General features: G+C 33.8%; 1 protein-coding gene across 2 annotated transcripts in view; it reads left to right on the top strand.

The window, feature by feature from the left end:
* The window catches only part of Epc2 (enhancer of polycomb homolog 2), a 99,890-nt gene extending 76,328 nt beyond the window's left edge, over positions 1 to 23,562 (top strand). The window contains exons 5-14 of one of the 2 annotated variants that reach the window (XM_048345503.1): positions 333 to 481; positions 1,136 to 1,268; positions 4,615 to 4,806; positions 8,503 to 8,592; positions 10,660 to 10,805; positions 10,932 to 11,275; positions 18,106 to 18,236; positions 20,343 to 20,502; positions 21,709 to 22,042; positions 23,082 to 23,562. In XM_048345503.1, coding sequence (XP_048201460.1) covers positions 333 to 481; positions 1,136 to 1,268; positions 4,615 to 4,806; positions 8,503 to 8,592; positions 10,660 to 10,805; positions 10,932 to 11,275; positions 18,106 to 18,236; positions 20,343 to 20,502; positions 21,709 to 22,042; positions 23,082 to 23,154 — 1,752 coding nt within the window. In that variant the 3' untranslated portion in view covers positions 23,155 to 23,562. Of the gene's footprint in view, positions 1 to 332; positions 482 to 1,135; positions 1,269 to 4,614; positions 4,807 to 8,502; positions 8,593 to 10,659; positions 10,806 to 10,931; positions 11,276 to 18,099; positions 18,237 to 20,342; positions 20,503 to 21,708; positions 22,043 to 23,081 lie in introns of both variants that reach the window. The other variant, XM_048345502.1, reaches the window with a different exon arrangement.
* Positions 23,563 to 25,790: the final 2,228 nt, after the last annotated feature.

The following is a 25,790-nucleotide window of genomic DNA, read 5'->3' as shown; positions in this document are numbered from 1 at the left end:
TGTTATTTGATATTGGCAAACCATTCTGTCATTACAAAATACCTTGAGACAACACATGGTATACATTTTTTGAGTATTCTAATTTGTTTATATTGGAATTATCCCTTCTGTGCCAACTGTCTTTTCAATCGCTGGTAGCATTTTTCTTGAATATTTATTAAAAGATGTTTATTTGTGTTTATATTTTCAAAATTAAATATATTCACTTTCGTTTATTGCTGTTTAAATTCTTAAATCATTTAAATTACAAATTTGGATCTGGTAAAAAAAAATGAAGCCAGAGATTCAGATAATTGGGTTAATTATTTATTCTTCTATAATTATTTTAATAGAATCGTAAGAATGATGAAGCCTCTTATGAAAAGATGTTGAAACTGAGACGAGAATTTAGCAGAGCCATAACCATTTTGGAAATGATTAAGAGAAGAGAAAAAACAAAACGAGAATTATTGCATTTAACCTTAGAAGTTGTGGAAAAAAGGTAACGTTGCTACCTGTACATACAACTTGCAGCCTTAGCTAAATGATGGGCAAAATGTCATCAGAAGAATTGGTGGGGAACGATAATACTGAATCTCTTAACAGAATCTCTTTTAAGATTACATAATTTTTAAAGATTAGGGTGTTTTTAAATTAGATTTTCAATTTCAGGTGATGGATTTGGGTGTGTGGAATAGCTTCTCTGTAATAAACTCAAACTTGCTTAGTAGAATTTAAACAGATTTGAAAGAAATGTAAGTTTGGTTTTATTTTCTGATAAAAAGGACAACATTTCTTGATTTAATTCTTTCTAAAAATATATTCTTTAGTGCAGAGCCCAACGTAACTAAATATTAAACTTAAGTAAAATTTTGCATGATTCCTAAGTATTCTAAATAACATTTCATATTGTTTTATAAATACAAAGTATATGAGAAATTCATGTTTCATCTACTTTAGTCATTCTTGTTTGGTTTAATTTTGTACATTTCACTTAATCCCAGATATGACCTCTTTGTTTCTATCTGTTTTCACTTTTAAAAATAATCTGATTGTTGGCTCTATTTTGCTGGTTTAATTAATTGAAACACTGTTTTGGGTTTTTTATTTTACTTTATCATTATGCTTTCCAATATCTATTTGTTGCCTTTCCAAGATATCATTTAGGAGACTATGGAGGTGAAATTCTTAACGAAGTCAAGATCAATAGATCAGAAAAAGAACTATATGCCACTTCAGCAACTCTTCATAATGGAAATCACCACAAAGTCCAAGAATGTAAAACTAAGGTGAGTCTTCTCTGGGAATAGCATATATAATAATATTTATCAAACAGTTACCTATTTCTTCAACTGCTTTAAAAATAGTGTGGTTGAGAAAACAAATGAATTTAGTTTACTTATTTGCCACTACTTAGCTAGTAGTATAGATAGATAGATGGATGGATGGATGGATGGATGGATGGATGGATGGATGGATGGATGGATGGATGGATAGATAGATAGATAGATAGATAGATAGATAGATAGATAGATAGATAGATAGATAGATAGACTGGCTGACTCAGTAATCCTTGTAGCAATTCTTTGAAGTACAGTTTACCTTTGTATCAATTCTAGATCATAAGTAAAATGTCAAATTTACAGTCTGAAATTTGTGTCTATCAAAGTGCATCATTTTCCAATATAGTGTTTGCTTTCCTAGATACTATAAGTAAAGTCCATTATTACTAGCCTTACAGAACTTGCATTATAGTGGCAAGCGTCAAAATCTAAAATTTAAATCTTTCTCCCATGGAAGTTTAGCCTTGTTGCCACCATCATTTCCAGAACCAACATTTTGACGATTACCTACTACCTTGAGTGACTAGAGAAAGTCCTCTAACTTACAGGTCACAATTTCTTCCTAATGAAAGAGCTAGACTTAGTGATTATTTTATTCTTTGGCAAAATAATTTATTCAGTACTCATTTGCTGCATTTGAGTGCTTGAGTATATAAGAATTAATTTTAAAAATAAAACCTTTTACTGGGTTAAAGCTTAAAGAGAGACTTCTCCGAAGAAGAAATAAGAATGGCCCATAGACCCATGAAGAGATGTTCAACATCTCTGACCATAAAAGAAATGCAAATCAAAACACCAATGAGAGTCTACCTCACCCCAGTTAGAATGGCCATTGTCAAGAAAACAAACAATAATAGATGCTGGCAGGAATGTAGCCAAAAAAAGAACGCTGCTACACCGTTTGTGGGAATGTAAACTTGTTCAACCACTCTGGAAACCACTATAGAGGTTCCTGAAAAGACTAAACATAGAGCTTCCCTATAACCCATCAAGCCCACTACTGGGCATCCATCCAATTGACCACATACCAGGCTACACTAAAGCCACCAGCATATTGCAGCATTATTTACCATAGCCAAGATATGGAATCAACCCATATGCCCCTCATTGGACAAATGAATCAAGAAAATGTGGTATATACACAATGGAATTGTATGCTTCCATCAAAAGAATGACATTGCCCCATTCATAAGGGAATGGAAATACTTGGAAAAATTATACTAAGAGAAGTAAGCCGGATCCAGAGAAACATAGACTTCATGTTTTCCCTCATTTGTAATAATTAAAATGTGTCTATAGATCTACAAGTAAAGCCAACGGATGGTAAAAGACAATTACACCTGGATATGATTAATGCAACAGCAGTCTAAACATTCACACAGTGAATGAAAGGAGGAGAGGATATTCTTAGGAGATGATTGCAAGGGCTCAATAGCTATATGCATATGATCATATAAAATTAGGATTATCAAAATGAACTACAAAAAATGGAAGCAAGAGATTTTTTTATTGTGATTTTTTTTTTTTTTTGCTTTGCTTTCCCTTTTGTCTCTTGTTTCTGATTTCTTTACCCTTTTTCTTGTATATAAGTTTATCTGATTTGGGGAAGGGGAAGGGAAGCACAGAATCTGTGGGACAAAGGGTGAAGCAATTCAGCAGTGAAGCCCACAAGACACTGTTGGAAATGAACCATACAACTTGGTGGGAAGGGGTCAGAGAGGAAGACCTGGGAGAGAATAAGGGGAGGGGATGATACTGTTAAAAAAAAAAAAAATAGTACTCATTTCCTGACATAGGTAACTATAATCTCTGTACGTCAGCTTTACAATAAACTTTTTAAAAATCTAAAAAAAAAAAAAACCCTTAAGGAGTTGAGATTTGAATAAGGAACATTACTTTGAAGCATCTAGATGATAGAGCCTTACTCTGTAGAAAATTTTAAAAGTGACTCAGAATGTTTGTGGAAAATTCATCTTTTAAAAATGTATACAGTCATTGCTTTTCAAGGGTTCATTTTTAGTAGTCACAGAAAATGTGGAAAAGGAAGTCTTACTCATATCATGTCAATTCAAATACCAGATTCTTATTAATCACAGGCATCTAGCCCACCTACCTGATTACCTATATGTCATACTTTACTTGATAGTCAAAGAGCCCCAAATGTCATTTCATAAGCTATTTTTAATCCATTTTACACTAATCACTACTTTACCTAGGAATGTGAATTTATTATATAATAGAATATGAAAGCCTTAGCCAATAATTAATTACTGACAGAACCAGCTTTTATTATATATTAAATCTTATTTTAGATTTTCTTTAAGGAAACATAAAATATAAATAAGTAGCCTGTTTAAATACTAATTTTAGAGGTTTGGTTATGCTCATTATTGCCTTACGCCATTATGCATTGTATACCCATTATATGAAATAATTTATAATATTTATACATATGTGTAAATATATTTATATATAATTTGTAATAGATAACTTATATCTCACTCATTATAATTTCCACACAAGCAACATTTCACTATTTTCCCCCTAAAATAGTTTTAACATATGAACTACATTGGGAAGTATATATCTCCTTTAATAATTTTATACTTTCACTATGTCCTAATACTAGATCTTTTTTTTATTGAGAAGAATGCCAGTGGGTTAAGGAACAGAGCTACTCTGGAAGGGAGGAAGCAGCTAGAAATGCACACCTTTAATCAGTCTCTTTACCAGATGATCTTTTGGGTTACTACACTGACTACTTTGGGCACTTGAGAATTATGTGATTATTGTTCACTTGAGGCAGTAATTAGTTATTCTAACAAATAATTAATAAACTTATTCCTCTCAAATGTTTACTCCCCATGGCATTTTTAATCATTGGAAATAAATTTAGAAATGAATTAGTTCATAATAATATTTAATTATTTCATGAGATAAAAATAAAAAATTACTCATAGTCTTCATTCATGCAGTAGGTTTAAATAGGAGTTTAAATATTTTTAAAATACTAGATAGCATTATAATAGGACAGTCTTTAAAAAATACTAACAGTTTAACTACTAATAATGTAAAAGAAACAAATATCATAATTATTATAATCAATAGAAGGTTAAGTGTTTTGAGACATGTTTTAGCTAATGATCACAATAATTTTTACATACCAAAACCAATAAATAAAATTATCTCCTGGATAAAAATGTATGTTCTTCAAAGAGCAGTATAGTTTTTCATGATTTCTAAAATTATTTTCATTTCTTCCTTTTGGGGGAAAAAATCACCATGTAAACAGCACCCTCATCATTTGTCTTTGAAAGAAGAGGCTTCTGATGTGGTTCGTCAAAAGAAGAAGTACCCAAAGAAGCCTAAAGCAGAGGCTTTGATAACATCTCAGCAGCCCACTCCTGAGACATTGCCTGTGATCAATAAGAGTGACATTAAGCAATATGACTTTCACAGCTCAGATGAAGATGAATTTCCACAGGTGCTTGTTTTTAAAGACATTTTCTCTTACTCGTATATTGCCGTATTTTTAAAACAGAATTGAGATCTGTTTTGATTCTTGCTTTGTTCATCTATTAAAATACATTTCTACATATATATGTGTGCATGTATTAAACACTGAAATACAAAGTAAATACTAAATTAGTATTTGCTTTCTATTTCTCTGTCAGTTGGATAGAATTTACTCTGTTCTATAACATTTAAGTGATTTTCAGTTTCTTTACTTTTAGGAAAATGAGCATCTTTATATTCTCTTTGTATTTAAAATGGATCTTTAAAATTGGAATTGCTTAGCAAAAGATTATCAGTATTTTAGAACATTTAAACATAATTGAAGATATTCACCAACACTAATTTCCTTTCTACTGGCACTATACTTTAGAAAAAATTTTATAAGTGCTATTTTTAAAATGAGATTTTTATTTCATATATGAAAGGATCAAGTTCTTTTTGGGGTTTTAAGTTACATTAGCACCTGGTCTAGCAGTGTCTTATACTTTCTTATTCTCTTAAATGTAAAAGCATTGTATCTACTTCCAGGTTAATCATATTTTAGTATTTTTATTTGTTTGCCGGTAAGGCATTATTCTTTAAGGAACCAATATCATAAATGTGTTTGGAAGCAAGACTTTTGATAAAACTCTTTATTGTGATAACCATTTAAAATCTAGAGTTCATGTAATGTGTCCCCTTTGGCTAGATTAGTTTTGCTCTATCACTGGGTTTTTGCTGTAAATTTGGCATTTGTATGCAAAATAACAAATGTATGCACATCTTTCATTTTGTATGCTCATGAGACCCACTTAATAAAACCAATTGTAAGGCAAGGCTTTAAATAGACATAAGGCATTCATCAGATGCCATTTGAAATAATGGATATAGTTACCTAACAAAGTATTTGCCCAGATAGAGAATTTACAGAAAGGTCATAGACAGAGAAAACAGTGTTAGAGGAAACTGCTAGTAGTTTGGTATTGCTATAGCAAAAACAACAGAAAAGAAAGAGAAAGTAAATGGGATGATGCAGTAGTAGGCTAATGGCCTCTTTGGACTTAAATATTATGGGAAAGTCAGTAAATGTTCCAGTGAGATAACTATATGTATAATGTGTTATAATTGTATAAGAGAGATTCTAGAAAATGTTGCTATGTATTCTATGCCCATTAAGAGGGATACCATTGGATGCTATGACCTTGAGGGAAGCTTTTCCCTTATTTACCCTTATTATTAGACTCATATCCAGCCCAGGAGAAGGGCTTACTTAGCATAACTTGTCATTTATCTTTAACTTGGGCATTATTCAGTGAGGCAGCTTTAAAATGTAGCTCTTCTAAATTCAGGATTGCTCAAAAACAAAAAAGGGGGGGTTTGAAGTAATTATATATTGCTTGTTGGTCCAATAAAGAACAAGTGAGTAATGAACCTTAAAAGAACAAATATTTTTACCAGACTTACTGAACTGATTTGTAAGAAGATAACTAAAAACTGTTCCCTCCCCTTCTCTTTTTCTCCCCTCCCCTCTAATAAGGCTCTAACTCGACCTCAGGTTCTTGCTTGGCTTTTTCCACTCAGAGTTGACAATTAAACCACATCTCCAGCATTTTGCTGGCTAATTGTAAATAAGAGTCTCTTGGACTTCTGCCTAGGCTACCTTCAGAGTTCAATACTTAGATCTCAGCTTTCTGAGATGACAAGGATGACATGCCTAACCCACTGGCTCCCAACTTCTCTTAATTTTCCTTAGTTTTCCTGTCAGCTCTCTTCCTATGTCATAGACTTTGCATGTGTCCTGGAATCTACCCTAGGGAATGGTAGTTGATATGAAGAGGTGACAGACTGGGCTGGGAATATGGCCTAGTGGTAGAGTGCTTGACTCATATACATGAAGCCCTGGGTTCGATTCCTCAGCACCACATATATAGAAAAGACCATAAGTGTCGCTATGGCTCATGTGGTAGAATGCTAGCCCTGAGCAAAAAGAAGCCAGGGACAGTGCTCAGGCCCTGAGTTCAAGGCACAGGACTGGCAAAAAAAAAAGAGGGTGATAAACGTTAGGCAGAGATTTTCAGACTTTGGTTGCGACCATTCTGTGTATATCTTAAAGAGGTAGATGATTGCAAAGAATCCTAAGTATAAAATTCACCCTTGGAGGGCTGGGGATATAGCCTAGTGGCAAGAGTGCCTGCCTCGGATACACGAGGCCCTAGGTTCGATTCCCCAGCACCACATATACAGAAAACGGCCAGAAGCGGCGCTGTGGCTCAAGTGGCAGAGTGCTAGCCTTGAGCGGGAAGAAGCCAGGGACAGTGCTCAGGCCCTGAGTCCAAGGCCCAGGACTGGCCAAAAAAAAAAAAAAAAAAAAAAAAAAAAAAAAAAAAAAAAAATTCACCCTTGGAATATCCTCTCAAATTTCAGGTTTGGGGCTTGGTTCCTTGGGAAGACTCATCCCCAGCTCACTGTTTGTGTCTTCCCCCATAGGATTGTTAGAGGTATATTGAAACCTCAAACGAATGCCTTTCTCCCATGGTAAATACCACTGTGAAAATACTGCAGTGTTTTTTCCTCTCCAAATAGGAAGAGAGGAAATTGTGAGGTTCAAAACTGCAAGGAAATATGGTTGAACCAGGGTTTCTCAGAAGAAGAGAGTGGGAGACAACTAAAACTTAAATACTAAAGCTTTTTGTTGTTTAACCATTACAAGTAGAAATGTATCTATTATGTCTAAAATATACATGTCTTTGACACATCAAGAGATGTGTCTGTTGGAGATATTATATATGACATATGTCATTTAACCTGTTTTTATAACATTTATAAAGTGTACTAAAATGTGTCAGTGATGCTATATGGACCCACACACACACACACTCAGATTAAGTAGGAATAATTGGCTTAATTTCACTTGGCTCAAACAGAATGCTGTTTAATGTGACAGCCTTTTGAAAATAAACTTTTTTGCTATAGGGTTATGGGCTTACCACATAATCACTGCAGTAACCTGCTTACCTTAGCAAGTATTCATTCCTCTTCTTAAACTGAAGTTTTTAAGTTTCTGCAGAAGCAGAAAACTTAAGTTTAAGAAGTGATCTATAAAGAAAACATGAGAAAAAATTTTAAAATTTCTTTCTGAGTAAAATGCATGGCTTTTATGGCATTTGTTGCCTATTCACAAGCCTTTTTTTACTTGCTAGATTTTGCTTTTATAGAAAGAAGTTATTGAATTAAAGCACACCTAACTTTAGGTGAAGCCTAGCTTATTAACAAATACTTATGGCCATATATTATTTTCAAAATATAGATAAGATTTATAAAAAAAACTATACTAATTCCTAGTGCTGTGGACATGGCACAGTGGTAGAAAGCCTGCCTAGCAAATGTCAGGCCCTGAGTTCCAGTCCTACCAAAAAGAAAAAAGAAAAAAAGTATTTTTAAGTCTATAGCCTTCATGTTTAGAAGCCATTAAGCAATACCACGTATACTTACCTGCTAGAAGCCATTAAAAATAAGAATTCATAGCCATAGAAAGTGTTTGCTTATCTTTAATGCTTGGGGGAAATTTATTACCTCCTAGATATTAATAAAGAAGTGGTGTTTGTGGTAAGATTGTAATTTCAAGTCATTGCAAATATTGATCTGTTGGCTTGATAACTATTAATCAAACACCTGTTTTGTCCAGGTACCATCCCCAGTGTCAGAACCTGAAGAAGAAAATGATCCAGATGGTTCCTGTGCTTTCAGAAGGCGGGCAGGATGCCAGTATTATGCTGTAAGAATGTTTTTGCAAACTGGAATTAACAAATATTAATTAACTGGAATAACATAACATTCCAGTCATTTGCCTAGATGACTTAAATTCGATCTGATAGTGGGACGTACATGAGTATTAATTTTTAATTAGCATACCCTATATAGACAAGACACCAGTAAAAATGGTAGAGTCCTTTCAAAAGACAGCAAATTGCTTTATTTGGAAATTTAACAATTCCTCATATTTTAGAAATCTAGTTTTACTTAGGCTTTACTTAAGCAGTGTGAGCTTGGCCCCAGAATCTCTCTTAAGTTGGCTTTGAAACCCTTGGAGGCTGTTGAAAATTGAGATTTATCCCTATAAAACTCTGGTATACTTACTCAAAATCAAACTAATCTTCTTAAACCTTCTTCCATGGCAGTATTTTGCCTTATTTTTATATACATAACTGGTTCTTTTAATTTTTTAAGATTAACAATTTTATTTTGGAAAAGAGGCAGAAATAGAGGTAAAGGTACATTTTCTGACATTCAGGAAGTGGGAGTGGGGAGGCACCTATATTCATAACTTTTTGACACATTTAGAAATCTATGTGCTATTAAGTCTATTTTGAGTACAGCATTATATAAAAGAGTGGCCTTCCCCCATTACTAAAGTGTTCTGATAAGATATAACCGGAGAATTACAAAGTCATTTTGGTTTTGTTATGTGGCTATGGACACCATTTGTCATAGTTGTATATAGTAAACATATCTTACTTAAATATAGTAAACACTGATATCTTTTTCAGGGTATACTTAATGTCAAAGAGTATTTACCTACAAGTTACACTCATGGGAAAAGAGAAAATTATTATGGGAAGGAGACAAAATTGATAACATGAATAAATAGAATGACATGTATAGTGGGAAGGCAAGGAAATAAGCTATATGACTTTTAAAAGTAAAGAGAAACAGACACGGGTGGCTTGCTCCTCTAATCCTAGCTACAGCTCTGAGGCTCACAGTTCTAAGCCAGCTCAGAGGAAAATTTGTGAGACTCCATCTCCAGTTAATTATCAAAAAGCTGCCAGTGGAGCTGTGCCAGCCTAAGTGGTAGAGCGCTAGCTTTGAACAGAAAGTTAAAGAACATCGCTCAAGGCCTGAGTTCATTTCCCCACCTCACACCCCTGCCCTGCCAGGGAAAAAAAGTTTCAGCTTGACTCATACTTACTTAAAGTACAATTTTTAGTCAGAAGTAAATTCATTTTGATTTGATTTATAACAGTAGCAGGACTATAAACTACTGATTTTACCAGCTGTACTTTCAACACTAGTATTAAAAGACATGCTAATTTGCCAGGTGCCAGTGGCTCACACCTGTAATCCTAGCTATTCAGAAGGCTGAGATCTGAGGATCGTGGTTCAAAGCCAGCCTAGGCAGGAAAGTCCATGAGACCCTTATCTTCAATTAATCACCACAAAACTTGACGTGGCACTGTGGCTCAAAGTGGTAGAGCGCAAGCCTTGAGCTGAAGAGCTCAGGGACAGCAGCGTCCAGGTCCAGAGTTCCAAGCACTACAACTCACCAAAAAAAAAAAAAAAGAAAGAAAAAAGACATGCTATTCTTTTAAAGGCATGATTTTTAAATATACACTACATGTATTTATATTTACATCTAAATCAGTTTGAGTAAACAGATGAGTGAATTTTTTATTCATCTCTAAATTTTAACCTAGTTAATATTTAAACCCCAAGTTTAATTTTTCAACTAGATTTAATTGGGGTTTTTTTTTGTTGGTTTTCTTTGCCAGTCCTGGGTCTTGAACTCAGGACCTGAGCACTGTTCCTGGCTTCATTTTGCTCAGGGATAGCACTCTACCACTTGAGCCACAGCATCACTTGTGGCTTCTTCTATATATGTGGTGTTGAGGAATCAAACCCAGGGCTTCATGTATGCAATGCAAGGCAAGTACTCTATCACTAGGCCATATTCCCAGCCCGCCTCTAGATTTTATTGTTCTACTAATGCTGTAATTGTTTACATTTTTCTTACCACGATTTAACTTTAAGATATACTCCACAAGCTTTTTATTTTTCTTTGCAGCCTCGTTTGGACCAAGCTAACCATACATGTGAAAATTCAGAATTGGCAGATTTAGATAAGTTAAGGTATAGGCATTGCCTTACAACACTTACAGTCCCAAGAAGATGTATAGGATTTGCAAGAAGGCGAATTGGCAGAGGTGGAAGGTAAATTACTTGTTTTGATCTGGTTTTTGTTTATAACCTTGAGTGAAAGTTTAGAAAAGTGGTTATGTTTCTCATATATATACAGACATATATATATATATATAAATGTTATATATTTATTTTCAGGGTCATAATGGACCGAATATCCACAGAACATGACCCAGTCCTGAAACAGATAGACCCTGAAATGCTGAATAGTTCTTCAAGCTCTTCCCAAACTGTAGACTTTTCTTCTAATTTCTCTCGGACCAATGCTTCCAGTAAACCTTGTGAAAACAGACTGTCCCTTTCTGAAATATTAAGCAATATCAGATCATGTCGACTACAGTGTTTCCAGCCAAGGCTACTAAATTTACAGGACAGTGATAGTGAAGAATGTACCTCAAGAAAACCAGGGCAGACTGTGAACAATAAAAGAGTTTCTACAGCATCTGTAGCTTTATTGAGCACCAGCAAGAATGGCATATCAGGTAAGCTATCACTGTTAATAGTGTTCTGCTCTTACATCTTTAGTTTTCATTATCCCCTAAATAATTTTGGAGGTTTATTTTCCTAATCTCACTCGAAAGAAATTTTATTATTAGCCTCCTACATTCTTTTTCCAGCATAAAAAACAGAACCCTACTTAAGTTTCACATATTAACCAAGGTGTTCTGACTAGTGTCTGAAAGACAGCTATGTATATTCAGAATGTGAGTGTCTGGTTTGGTCAATGTATGGGCAGAATACAAAGAAAGTTCCCTGTGTACACACTGCTTACAAACTACCACAAGATAATCAAAGGACAGTGTTTTGCTTTTGTGTACTAACTTTGATGAAGTATAAGCATTGCTCCTGAAGCGTACATTCTACTAAAAGCTTATTTCTAAAAAACCAGTTATTTTCAAAACTCCCAATGAGTAGTTAAGACTTTTGTCTAATAGCATACCTTTTTAGTTGAGATCAAGTCATTTTCTAATCTTACTAAGAGGCATTGTGCTTAATTTACTATTTTTGTGACATGTGTTGTAAATAACATAAATTCTAGAAAATATAAAATCTCTAATTTGTTTTCCTCCTATATACAATTGTGTGTAATTTCTAATGTTCTTGTAATGTGTTCATTGTAAGTAATACATGGTATTCATTGGAAGAAAATAGGTATGATTTATATTGTTGACATGACAGCCCTTCTTTCTATAAAATATACATATTCCTAAATTATTCCCAGGCTTTTTTAAAGTAATTTAAAATTGTGTTAAAGCTTGAAATTTGGTCTTGGTAGTTGTCAATCTTTCTTATTTTCTAAACTGTCTGCTTTCAGTTTGGTAGACATTATCTGTTTAAAGGTTATAATGGAAAATTATGTTTGTTTGAATGAGTGGAAGTTGTCATATCATTTCCCCAAATTAGTTGGTTAATTCTCTCCTAAATGAACTTAGATGAAGGAAAATGGCCTCCCGTTACATAAATTTCATGAGTCTGTGCAGTTTGAGGAGCTTTTGAGGCTGAAATGGATAAATAATGTCATTTGAGGTCACAGGGTTCATAGTGATCTAAAGGTAGTAGAAAGTTGAACAGTATTATGTCAGACTGTTTATGTGGTGCTGAAGAGTCCAACCCAGGGCTTTGTGTATGTTAGGCAAGCACTCTACCACTATGCCATATTCCCAGCCCTCAGCAAAGTTTTAACAGAAAGTTTAAACAGATATTTCTATACCAAACATTATTCAAAGTGATTTTTGCCAAAAGGGAGTTCAGAACCACTCTTTATGTACACTTATAATTGTATTTGATTATAAACTGATTTTTTTTCTCATTCTATACCATATAAAACAACTTTAATGTATATCTTCTCAACTTGAACAGGACCAATATTTGCAACAAGTATATAATAGTATATGCGTCTTATAGCATTATATGTTCTGTGTTCCAGATAAACTATAAATTTAATCTGGCTTTTTTTTTTGTAAAAAAATGTGTAAGATAGATGGATGGATGGATGGATGCCATATGTTACTATATCCTCAATACTAAATCATGTATTGATCCAAAGTATAACTTAATGTAACTTAAAAATCAGCTCTATAATTCTCTAATACTAACTATACATCAGCATAAAATAAGCATTTAAAATACTATCTATGCATGTGTGTTTTAGGAAACGTAAATCCAAAGTGTGCAGTGCAAACATCATAGTGACTACAACTTGTTCTTTCTCCTTTACCATTAGGGAAAACAAGTCTTTTTGATCTGTCATCTTTCTATATTTTCAAATACAAAAATACCACTTCTTTTGAAAGCATAAAGTCTTAAGTGAAGCCAAGATGTATTATGTCAATATTTTAAACCAGAACTATCATAGTAACTGTTTATTAGTAAAAAGAGGAATTAAATATTTCTTTCTATATTGACTGTGACCCTCCTTCAAGCTATGAGGTCCTTTTTTTTTTAACAAATTTAACTTAAATATTAGGCATGTTATCTGGGAATATAGTAGAGTGATTGCCTAGCATGCTTGAGGTCTTCAATTTGATCCCTAAGTATTGTTACTCCTCCAACAAACAAAAAACATGTAGATAGGGAATATATAGATAAGTAATGAAGTTTTTATTTATAAACAATTGAAAAGCTGTAGTGATCTTAAGTTCCCATTTATATATTGTTATATTCACTACATCATTTTCTCAGTTCTGACAAGATAGTAGTGTATTCAGTTATAGTTTGGTAAATACTACAGTAAGTTCTCTCTCTTCTTACAAAGAAGAATGTGAGCATTTACAAAAAGCTTTCTTTTAGGTTAGGCAGAGGTGGCTCACACCTGTGATTCTGCCTACTCAGTTGTTTGAGATCTGAGGATCATGGTTCAAAGCCATCACAGGCAGGAAAGTCCTTGAGACTGTTATTTTCAATTAATCATCAAAAACTTGGAAGTAGAGTTGGTACTCAAGTGGTAGAACCCCAACCTTGAATGGAAAAAGCACCTATGCCCTGAGTTCTAGCCACAGGACTAGCACTAAAAAAAAGTGTATGTACTTGTTTCTTTTGCTCTGTGCCTTTAATAGTCTGTCTTCTGCTTGTTATTAATGAGTTTGGTCCTGAAGACATGTGTCTTTAAAACTTGGAGTCTGACACACAGGTCCATATTTTTACGTGATAGAGACTATCACTAGATTAATCTATTAATACTGAACTTTCTTTCATAGCTGAGAATTCCCAACAAATAAAAAATTGATTACAAATAAAAATCTAATATTCTTGCCAATAGTATTTTTTTTATCATAAGTTCCTTGGTTCTTAAGGAAAGCAATCAAACAAGCAGCTTATAACTACATAAACTTGAGGGCTAGTAACAGACTTTTCTGGCATTATTAATATTACCTGCCACTAATGTTTTCTAAGTCAACAATTTATTGGTCCAAAATTATTCTATTTTGATGGTTTAGTTAATTTTTAATTTAGAGACAGTCCTCCAAACTCATGATTCTTCTGCTTTAGTTTTCCAAGTTCTGAGATTACAGGCATGTGCTACTATATCCAGCTTATATTTATGGTTTTTAATGATAATGTAAGTGTAGGTCCTAGTGTCAGAAGAGCTAATACAAAATACATTTCAAAAAGCATATGTTTTATCAAATATTAAGTAAAATAAAGATAAGTTTACTTGCTTGAAAAACTCACTAAAAGTAAGACTGAGGAAAGAAAGATAGATTGTGCTGAACATGGGAAGTGAATAACCAAGAAAATAATTGCATATGTAATTCTTTGGATCTATGAATGCAAAGCTCTTTGTTAAATGTTAAAAAAGAACCATTTTTTAAAAATTCTACCCTCACAAATTTATAGCAAATGACAAATATAATTTGTAGTGTTTTTAAACATTTGTACTATTTATTCTTTGAAATTATTTTCTTCAGTATATTTTAGTGTCTTTAAGTTGTACAAAAGAGTGTCATTCAACAAGCAAATTATGAATACAAGGCATCTTGATTAATGTCACACTTTCTTCAACCCAAAACTCAAGAAAATGTATTTCCTATCTAAAAGTGCCTCTCTTATTCAGACTTGAAGAACAGACTAAATTATACGTAATCTTGGTTTTTACTGATTTATGGTTAAAATGAACATGTTATATTGTTCTCACCTTTGTAGATACTAGCAGCATTTTAAAAATAGCTCCTGTTACTTATTAATATTAGTTTGTAAAATCATTGACAGATTAGTTTGTGTACTCTGCTAGAAGAAATTCTAGATTATAGTCTAGTTAGTTTCTTTTTGAAATTGTCATGAAAAATGTTTGCAAATATAAAAGTTGTAGGATAAATAAAATTGCTTTAGCAACTAAGATGAGAGTATGTGTATGTGTATCTGTGTATGTTTAAACTAAGGTTGCTTCTAAAGAAGAAAAGGAGGTTCGTAACTGAAGGATTGAAAGATTTTGATTGCTAAAGAAAATAACAAGCATTTAAATCATAACTATTTAGCTTGGTGTCAGATACTGAGATGGCTTTTTATTCAATTTTCATTATCCTCATACTCATTTCTTCCTCATTTCACATCCTACTTACCTACTCACCCTCTGACTTGAATTTGTATTTTCAAATTTATGAAAGGAAAAGTAGAAATATTTTGTTAAAATTTTGCCTTTTAGCTACCAGTAAATCTAACCTGAGAATCAAGTGATATCTGCACATTTCCTACCTCTTTCCTTTTACCCCCAAAGTGATAAAGCAGTTAGAAAGATGCTTTATATGTATTCCAATGTGTCAGAATTACTGTTTGCTATTTATGTAAAGAGTTGAACTAATACTACATAGTGCTCCAAAAATTTCTACAAAACACCTTGTTCAAAAAGCAGGGGGCGAGGGGAACCTGAATGTCAAGACATAGAATGGCATACTGAGCTTGGGTGAGGGAAAAAAGAGGGAAAAAATGTAATTTTTAAAGAATGTTTGTATTATAAATTATTATATCAAAGTCAGCCAGAACTGACCATTGACCTGCATAATTTGGATTGAAATATTAGATTTTTATGTTTTCTGTGAGGAGAAAAGAATGGTGTTCCTGAGCAAGCTAATTAATTATCTTAACTAGCTAGACCAATAAATGTCTACATCTCAAACATCATATGGTTTTTATCAGTACCCCTTAGAGAGAGAGAGAGAGAGAGAGAGAGAGAGAAACTTTGTAAAAGCAAGCAGAAGTTTTCTAGGTAACAGTACTTTTTTAGCCATGGACTAATTAAAGTTTTGTGCCAGTACTGAGGCTTGAACTCTGGGCCTGTGCAATGTCCTTTAGCTTTTTTACTCTTTGCTGGCTGCTATCACCTGAGCCACAGCTCCATTTCCATCTTTTTGATGGTTAATTGGAGATAAGAGTCTCATGGATTTTCCTTCTTGGACTAGCTTTGAAACACAACCCCCAGATTTCAGCCTCTCAAGTAGCTAGGAGTATAGGCATGGACTACAGGTGCCTGGCTTCAACTAAATGTGTGTGTGTGTGTGTGTGTGTGTGTGTGTGTGTGTGTGTGTGTGTGTGTACTTTACTAATTAAGCATCTCTAATACAAAAATCTGATATCTAAAACTCTTTGTATGTTGTACAGTCAAAATGTTTGAATTTTGGAATAATGAACCTGTACTTAATTCTGAATTAGTAGGATTTTAGAAAGAGACTGGAGTCACTCATTTTTCTCTATTTTGAAATAGCCACTGATTATTTTATTCTCTTTATTTTCTATTTTTTATTTTTAATACACCAAGACCAGGCATCAAACTCAGGGTTTTGTGCTCTCATAAGCTTTTCCATTCAAGGCTAGCATTCTTTGACTTGAAAAGTCTTATCTTCCACAAATCCTATCTCCTGGCTTTTTGCTTGCCAAATGCATACAAGAGACTCTGAGATTTAGCTGCCTATGCTGGCTTTGAACCCAGATCCTCAGATCTCAGCTTCCTGAAGATTACAGGCATGAGCCACTGGTGCCTGGCTCTTTATTTGATTTACCCCTTGGTGTTAGAACAACTGAGAATCTTAGCTTTACAACATAAATTGCAGCTTTGGCCAAAGAGTATTGGATTTAAGGACCTATTCAATTCTAGATTTCAAGTTTATTTCTTATAAAATAGGATACATATTCTTAATATATGTATAGAACTTGCAGACTTATGTAGATTTAAGATTTTCCCTCTTGCCTTCTTATCTAATAAGCCATTTTCATCTCTTTCCCCCAAGGTTTTGAAACAGCTGGAAATTCATGAATACATTATACTTTCATTTGATTTTGAAGATTGTAACTTTAGAATTAATTTTTTTCATTTAAAAGTAGAATACTTGCAATGAATTTAACATGCAAAGAAAAACATTTGATTTGTTGGTAATTCAGTAAAATAACTAATGTGTACTTCAAAAATACAGGTAATGTTAAGATTTTTAGAGTAAACAGTACAGTAATTCCAGGTTTTTGGATCTTTTAAAAATAAAATTGCTGTCTTCTCCTTCATTCTCTACACATATTAATAGCAATGATATTATGATAAAAAATAAAAAGAATGTATCTGTATCTAAAGCTTTGTTCATATCTGAGGCCTGGCTCCATTTTTGTAGAGAATGCATTTTTACTAGGCACAGTTTGTTATATACCTTAATTTACTTTTTAAAAAACTTTTCTCATTTGGCTACCTACTAAAGACAAAACTTCAAAGAAATCAAGTAACCTTGAAGAGGATGTGGTTTTAAAATTCTTATAGATCATATAGATTAGATTTTCCAGTTGCATATAATTATTAATTCATACTTTTGGTATTTCTTTATATGTGTATTTTCTTCCCAGCTGTCACTAGACTTAAGCACCCTTTTCCTAATTTTTTTCCATGCATTCACTGTAACTCTTCATGCAGTACTGGGTATCATAGTAGGTAGTAAGTTTTTATTGAGTGAAATAAGAGAGAAGAAAGAAGAGAAAGGCAGAGTGGGGCTGGAATGTAGCATAGTAGTAAAGCATCTGGTTTGTCTGAAATATAGTATGCAATTAGAGCTAATCATAGGAACTTTATAACACACTATTAAGGAGATCCTGGCTATAGGTATATACCAGAATTGACAAAGGTTTTGTCATTTTTATTAATTTTTTATTACTCATTTTTTATTATCTGTATCATTACACAAAAGAATTTCAATTCAACATGTTGATTTACTTTTATTGGGCTCTTTGATTGGGCATATTGTAATTTGTATTTTTCATCTTAATTGTGAAATAAATATATACTAATTTTCCTCACTAAAAATGCTTTAAAACATACTTATTTATCCTTTACCAGTAACAGGGGGCATCACAGAAGAGCAGTTTCAGACACATCAGCAGCAGTTAGTTCAAATGCAAAGGCAGCAACTCGCTCAGCTTCAGCAGAAGCAGCAATCCCAGCATTCCTCACAGCAGACACATCCAAAAGCACAGGTAAGTCTGTCCCATTCTCCCTTTTGTGGTTTCTGTAGTTTTTCTCAGTTTTAGTCAAATCATAAGAAATAGCTTTCATGTTTCCATTCTTAATTTTGGAAATCTAATACACATTTCTTTTTTGTTAGTTTGTATAACTACAGTGAATAGATTATAAAGTAATCTCAAAATATTTTTGTTTGCATTTTTTACATTTGGCCTTGTTTGGTTTTGCTTTTCTTTGTGTACTGGGGTTTTGGGGTTTGAACTCGAAACCTTTCATTTACTAGGCCAAGGGTTTTACTACAGAAGCTATATCCCTCAGCCACTATTCTTAATGTAAGGAAGAAATGACTACTTTTGGAAGTTGGATTATTAAGTCATAGAAGTAACCATATATCCCTACCCTAACTTCCCATACAATTATTCTTTAAGAATATGCTTTTCTCATTCCTTCATAAATTGTGCATTGTGTATTGTGCAGCTGTACAATGAAGAGAATAATTCTCTTGAATTAAGCAGTAAATATCAACAGCATAGTCCTTTGTCTCTCTAAATTTTGCCACTAAAGAAATTTGTTCATAGATACTGTTATGTGGGCTGGGAATATGGCCTAGTGGCAAGAGTGCTTGCCTCATATACATGAAGCCCTGGGTTTGATTCCTCAGCACCACATACATACAAAAAAGGCCAGAAGTGGCACTGGCTCAAGTGGCAGAGTGCTAGCCTTGAGCAAAAAGAAGCCAGGGACAGTGATCAGGCCCTGAGTTCAAGCCCCAGGACTGGCAAAAAGAAAAAAAAAAAGAACAACATAGATACCCTTATGTAAAAACACCGTAGACAAAGGGATAAAATTGCTTCCTAAAACTGTAGGAATCAAACCTGTCAATTCCTTGCCATGGACTCCCTATAAGATTCATTGTGGACTTCTGGCCTGCAGAACTTTTCAAGAATTAACTCCTGTTGTTTGAAGCCATTAAAAACACAACTTAAGAAATATATTTCAGGGCTGGGAATATGGCCTAGTGGTAGAATGCTTGCCTCATATACATGAAACCACCCTGGGTTAAATTCCTCAGCACCACATATATAAAAAAAGGCCAAAAGTGGCACTCTGGCTCAAGTGGTAGAGTGCTAGTCTTGAACAAAAAGAAGCCAGGGACAGTGCTCAGGCCCTGAGTTCAAGCCTCAGGACTGGCCAAAAAAAAAAAAGAAGAAAAATACATTTCTTTTTTTCTTTGTGTGTGTGTGTGTGTGTAGATCTTTTTTTTATTATTATTATAAAACTGATGTACAGAGAGGTTACAGTTTCATACGTTAGGCATTGGATACATTTCTTGTACTGTTTGTTACCTTGTCCCTTCCCCCCTTCCTCCTCCCCCTTTCCCTTTCCCCCCCTGAGGTGTTCAGTTAGAAAAATACATTTCAAAGTTGAATACAGCATGCATTTCAGGTTTCAAGTTGATTGCTCCATAATACTTTTTTTTCTCCACAATTCTGTAAGATCTCCTAAAATACCAACTGGAATTAAGTCACTGCCAGTATATTTTGTGAGTTGCAGACCTTATCTGCCCATTGTGTTCCAACTCAGTCTTGACCTTAAGGATTTTAAGTCCAACACTATGAAAATCTCATTGACTGTTGGCCCCATTAACATTTCTCTAACATCCAGGTTTATCAGGAGCTGGCTCTGAGATGGCTCTGTTGGCTGTAGTAACAACCAGTTTTCTACAGAATGAAGGGGAGGGGCGATTTCACTTAGTTTTGTTGGCTTGCTTTTTGTGAGTGTCTTAGATAACCAAGTTATTTTCAGCCTACCTCAAGATTAGGCCAGGATTGATTTTTGCATTTTAACAAAAGTAACTATTAATCATATCTGTGGTTTCATTCCCTCCATACATCTAGCTTGTCAAACATATTCTAAAGCCCTCATTAATACTTATTAGAAAATTAATAGAGCATTAAATGTTTGAGTTTCTTAATCCCCTAGTTTGTTATTAGAAGTAATTACCTGTGAGTTTTTAATCACTCCCCAGCTTAATCTCCCAAAACTAACTCTATAACTTGTAATATGTTTGTGAAAGAACATTTTGAAAACTGAGAGTCTTGACTTTGTTCATTTTATAGGGCTCAAGCACCTCTGACTGTATGTCTAAAACACTCGATTCAGCCAGTGCCCACTTTGCTGCATCTGCGGTGGTCAGTGCACCTGTTCCAAGTCGCAGTGAGGTAGCTAAGGAACAGAACACTGGTCATAACAACATAAACGGTGTTGTCCAGCCTTCAGGTATATATGAGGTTTCTCATGGTATTACTAACATAAAATCTCAAGTCCCTGAATTGAGTTTTTTTTGTTTCATCCCAGAGGAAAATGTGTACAAGTGTTCAGTCCTGCTCTTGGAAATTTCTTGGGAAAGCTATGGGGGAAATTACTAGGTGTTTTCTAGAATTTTCTCCTTATGTCTTCCTTTATACTAGATACCAAGTACCTGTAGAAAACTCTACTCTTGCTGAATTCACCCATACATAGTCAGTCAGTTGCCTCACATATTTGGCAATCCACTGAGCCAATTGTTAACAATCACCTTGGAATCTTCTGTGTTTTGATTAAAAGATGAAATACAATCTGGGGCTGGGGATATGGCCTAGTGGCAAGAGTGCTTGCCTCATATACATGAGGCCCTGGGTTCGATTCCCCAGCACCACATATACAGAAAATGGCCGGAAGGGGCGCTGTGCTCAAGTGGCCTTGAGCAAGAAGAAGCCAGGGACAGTGTCTCAGGCCCTGAGTCCAAGCCCCAGGACTGGCAAAAAAAAAAAAAAAAGATGAAATACAATCTAAGCCAATTTGTTCAAAAGTCTGAAATCAGCCAAAAGCCAGTGGCCGTAGCTCATGTCTACAGTCCTAGCTTCTCAGGAGGCTGAGATCTGAGGATCATGATTCAAAACCAGACCTGGGCAGTAAAGTCTGATACTCTTACCTTCAGTTAACCTCAAAAGTGGAGCTATGGCTTAAGTAGTAAAGCACCAGCCTTAAATTCAAGCCTCAAGAGCAGCACCAAAAAAAAAAAAAAAGGTCTGCAATCAGATTTCTAGTTCTACTTTCTCTGACATTTTCGCTTAAGGTATGGTATTATTGTGAAACACTACTGTTTATTACCCTGAACCCTCAAAGGCAGATGATTATTTCAACTATCTCAAAGACATCAGGATTTTCCAATTGTGTTTACATATATCCATGGTCTTGATTGTCCATTCTTACTGATGTTCATATACCTCCAAACTTAGGGAAATCTAGCTGTCCTTACCATCTGCCCGACTGTACTTAGCTCTAGAGTTGGCACATAACTGAGGCAGCAGAATATTTTGTAAAGCTTCTTCATATAACTATTATGTTCAGTTAAAGACATTTATTACTAGAATATATTTTCCTATATTTTTGTCATTAAACTGCTAATTTTTACATGAATGAAATGATTATTTTCTATTTCAGGAACCTCTAAAACATTATACTCTACCAATATGGCTTTATCATCCAGCCCAGGGATTTCAGCTGTACAACTTGTAAGGACAGTTGGCCATACTACTACAAACCACTTAATCCCAGCGTTGTGCACAAGCAGCCCTCAAACACTTCCCATGAACAATTCCTGCCTAACAAATGCAGTGCACCTCAATAATGTCAGTGTTGTTTCTCCAGTCAATGTGCATATCAATACACGGACTTCAGCACCATCGCCAACAGCCTTAAAACTTGCCACAGTTGCTGCCAGTATGGACAGAGTGCCAAAGGTTACTCCCAGCAGTGCCATCAGCAGCATAGCAAGGTGTGTTTTGAGTATCCTTCTTTTCCTTGGTGTTGGCCTAACCACTGGGAGGAAAGATACATTGTCTTTTCACTGCTCTTGCTTTTTAATTGATCACAGATATCAGTTTAGATAGGGCCCTGTGAGTGAAGTTCCTAGTAGTCCTTTACATGCCTGTCCACAATTATTAAGAACAAATAAAACAAGAAAAGACCAAATACATTGGTATTTTGTCATTTTTTAATATAATCATATTATTATTAAGTGTTGTACAGAGAGGTTACCATTTCATTAAGTCAGGTAATTGAGTACACTTCTTTTCTTGAAAAATGTCATTTCTTCCTTTGCTTTCCCCTCGTTATCTCCTATCCCTGCCCACAAATTACATAGTTCATTTTCTATATAATGTATACTGAATAGCATATTGCATTTGTTTATGTTGGTATGTTTTAGAAGCTTCAGTTATCCTTAATATATTTTTATAGTTTTTGTAATTTAGAAAGTTACAATCATTAATAATTCCATAGCAGCATTTAGATTTTCAGTTACAGTTTGTGTTTTCCTTATTACTATATTAGGAATTTTATGTTAACTTCAGAGAAGTCTAAAATTAACTACATCTAGATAATTACTTCAGAGTGAATTTTTCTATTTCTTTTGATATGACTAATGCAAACAATATCTTATTTGTGTAACTTAAGTATATGTCCTTAAGCCTACATAATTAAATTCTAATGGGAAGTAATTTAAGTAATATTGTACTGTTAATGATTATTCTCTCTAAGGATCATATATTCCATCTATTGGCCTGTTACATATTTCCTAACTAGTTATTATTAGCTTCTACTTTTAAAAAGTTAATTATTGTCTTTACTAAATAGTTCCAATCAGTAATTAGAAATAAGTGGAATTTTTGAACTGAAAACATTCTTACTCCTGTCTAAAAGTTATAAAAATGGAAACGGTTGCTAAAAAATCATCTTTGCTTATAATCTACAAATGTTGAATGGTAACATTTTAGAAAGTATTAATATTTGTTTTGCTCTTTGCCTTATTGTAGAGAGAACCATGAACCAGAAAGATTGGGTTTAAATGGAATAGCAGAAACAACAGTAGCTATGGAAGTGACATAACCTAAAACATGTGATGTTGACCTGTGTGGATGGTGTGCAGTCATTCATATTCCAGCTGAATGCAAAAGGCGACACTCTGTGGATCACAGAGCGTAACAATGGACCTAAATGGACTACAGTATATTGGATGTTAATCCATATATGATGTATATTTTGTAAAATTGGGAAAATCACTACCTTGTAAAATAGTTTATTTGTATCATCAATATTATTTCTGTTACTTGAATAGTAGATATTCATCATCATGCTTTTGCACTTGAATTTGCAACTGAATGGATTTTAAAAAAATAATTCTTTAATGGGATCATGAGCATGAAATGGGATCCTGCATCACTTGTTTTAACTATTTATTTTGCCATGTTTACATTTTGTATCTTGTAAAAATAAATCCAACTTTGTGTCTAAAAAGTTAAAGATTCATAGCTAGGAAATGAAATTCTTGTAATTTTTTTCTAAAGGAACTGTAAAGTTTTCACTTGGTTCATTTTGTTTCACAATTTGACTAGATGGACTTTTTGGTAAATACTTTAGTGGCATTTCACTGTCAAATATGAAGTTCAAGGCAAAATAGTATTTTCTATTACTGTGCAGGGGAAAGGGATGGATCGATACATGCAAATTTAATGTAGTAACTCACTTTTCCATATATTTTGAATGTATATTTCTATTTATAATACCAGTTTATAAAAAATAATTACACAGAAAAAAACGGACTAGGAAAAATTATGCATCTAGCACACTTAAACTGTGCAGACATGGAAATTTTTCAAGGATTACATTTTATCTGAAGACTGCATATTTTAACTGGCTTTAAAACTGTAACACACCACATAAAAGATATTTACCAGGTATGTATTGCATTATATCATTGCAATAATTATTGGAAGTCTAGATATCGAGCCATCCCAGGTATTGGGAGGGGGGAGGGTTGTGGCAAGATTGTCTTTTTAATTTTGGAGAGTTTTCCTGTGGCTACAAGGCAAGTAACGGGTTGGAAAAAGTCTGACTGTAAGTGTTGGACACCTTCATAGTGTAGTGTTTTAGTGACTTTTTTTATACGGTTCTTGTAAATTAGATACGTGTAGTGGTGTTTCAGAATGTTTGTTTATGCACTAGTTCAGACAACTTTCCCTGTTACTTGTTCTTGATAAGTGAAAACTGCAGGGAAATAAAAAATACATATCAAAACATGGACATGCTGCATATGTGTTTATTTCACATTGTGCACACAGTGTAAGTGAAAATGTAGGGGAGATGATAGCACTTAATAGCACTTTTCATTTTCACAGTGCTTTCCAAGCATTAATGAAAAGAATTATAAGAAGCTCATCTGTGGGCACTATTGGGTTTCAGATAATCCAATATATACTACCTTTGATATGAAAAGTTTTTAAAATATTTTACAGAATGTAAGTAATTTTCAATATAGCAGTCGTTGAAATCTCGTAAATGAGCCTCATTTTATAAATAAAAGTTTAGAGTAGAATTATATTGCAAGGGGGTTTTGTCAAGTAAGTACTGGGAAATGTAAATATTTTTAATAAATACAATTAAAACCATTTCAAACTTAACATAATTTTATACTTTACATTTTTTTTTATATCTGCAGTCCTGGAAGTTGTAAATTGATATATCAGTTGAATTAATGGGCCAAGATTTCCGCTGAGAGTGAATTTTATTCAGGTCCTCTATGTAAAGCAATTTATGGTCAAACCATAGGAAAAAATAAATTTAATTTCTTCATTGGTTGTGACCTGATAGGATCCATGCTCATTTCTGCCATACTACCTCTGAAGTTTCTCATTGCTGATTATATAAAGGAAATAATTTTTATCTGATATGTATTATGACTCTGTTCCTTCTGCTTATAGTTGGATGTATCTTCTTGCTATTAAGAACTTAAAACAACTTTAGTGCCAATTTTAGCAAAAGCTTTTTCCCCTATTTTACTAAAGTAAAGCATGAAGTCAATTTGCCTTATGTGATATATCTATATATGTTATTAATAAGTAAATCAAAAGATCTATTTGTACAGTGTCTGGAGGTTGTGGCATATCCAGAACTTATCAAAGATTGATGATAATTATTTGTTCCTTTTGAAGTAAAATAGAAAAAAAAGCCTTCCTTACTTTGGTGGTTGTAACTGTTTCATGGATGGCATTTCAGGTACTTGCATACACATTTTTCCAGTGCTTCTGAAAAACTGAAGTGACAGGTACTTATGGTCATGTTATTAAATTGGAGCGTATTTTATTTCTTCTCTGGCCATATGCTGGACAGTACCACCATCACTTGGTTTTCTGAAGAAGCTAGTATGGGTACTTGGAGCCTTTAGAATACTCAGAAAATGTACTTCTTTGTAGGATGGTGGGCATAGAAGGGATTTTCTGTAGAAGACTCACTTCTTGCTAGGATACTCTTTAATTCAGTTCAGAGATATTTATAAACAGCAGTTTTTGCCTTTCAGTAGAGAATACCCCCTGTTCTTAACAGTAACTCACAGACATTATGATACAACTCTAAGCATATTTGAGGACGTTTTGCATAAATTTCCTTTTCAAAAGATCAAGAAAAAATAAAAATGTATGGAAGACATATTTTTTAAAGATATACATTCTAACTATTTGCAACGGTGA

Source organism: Perognathus longimembris, chromosome 4 (genome assembly GCF_023159225.1).
Source record: "Perognathus longimembris pacificus isolate PPM17 chromosome 4, ASM2315922v1, whole genome shotgun sequence".
NCBI lineage: Eukaryota > Metazoa > Chordata > Mammalia > Rodentia > Heteromyidae > Perognathus > Perognathus longimembris.
The sequence above is the reverse complement of the archived record's forward strand: the minus strand, read 5'-3'. Positions and strand labels throughout refer to the sequence as shown.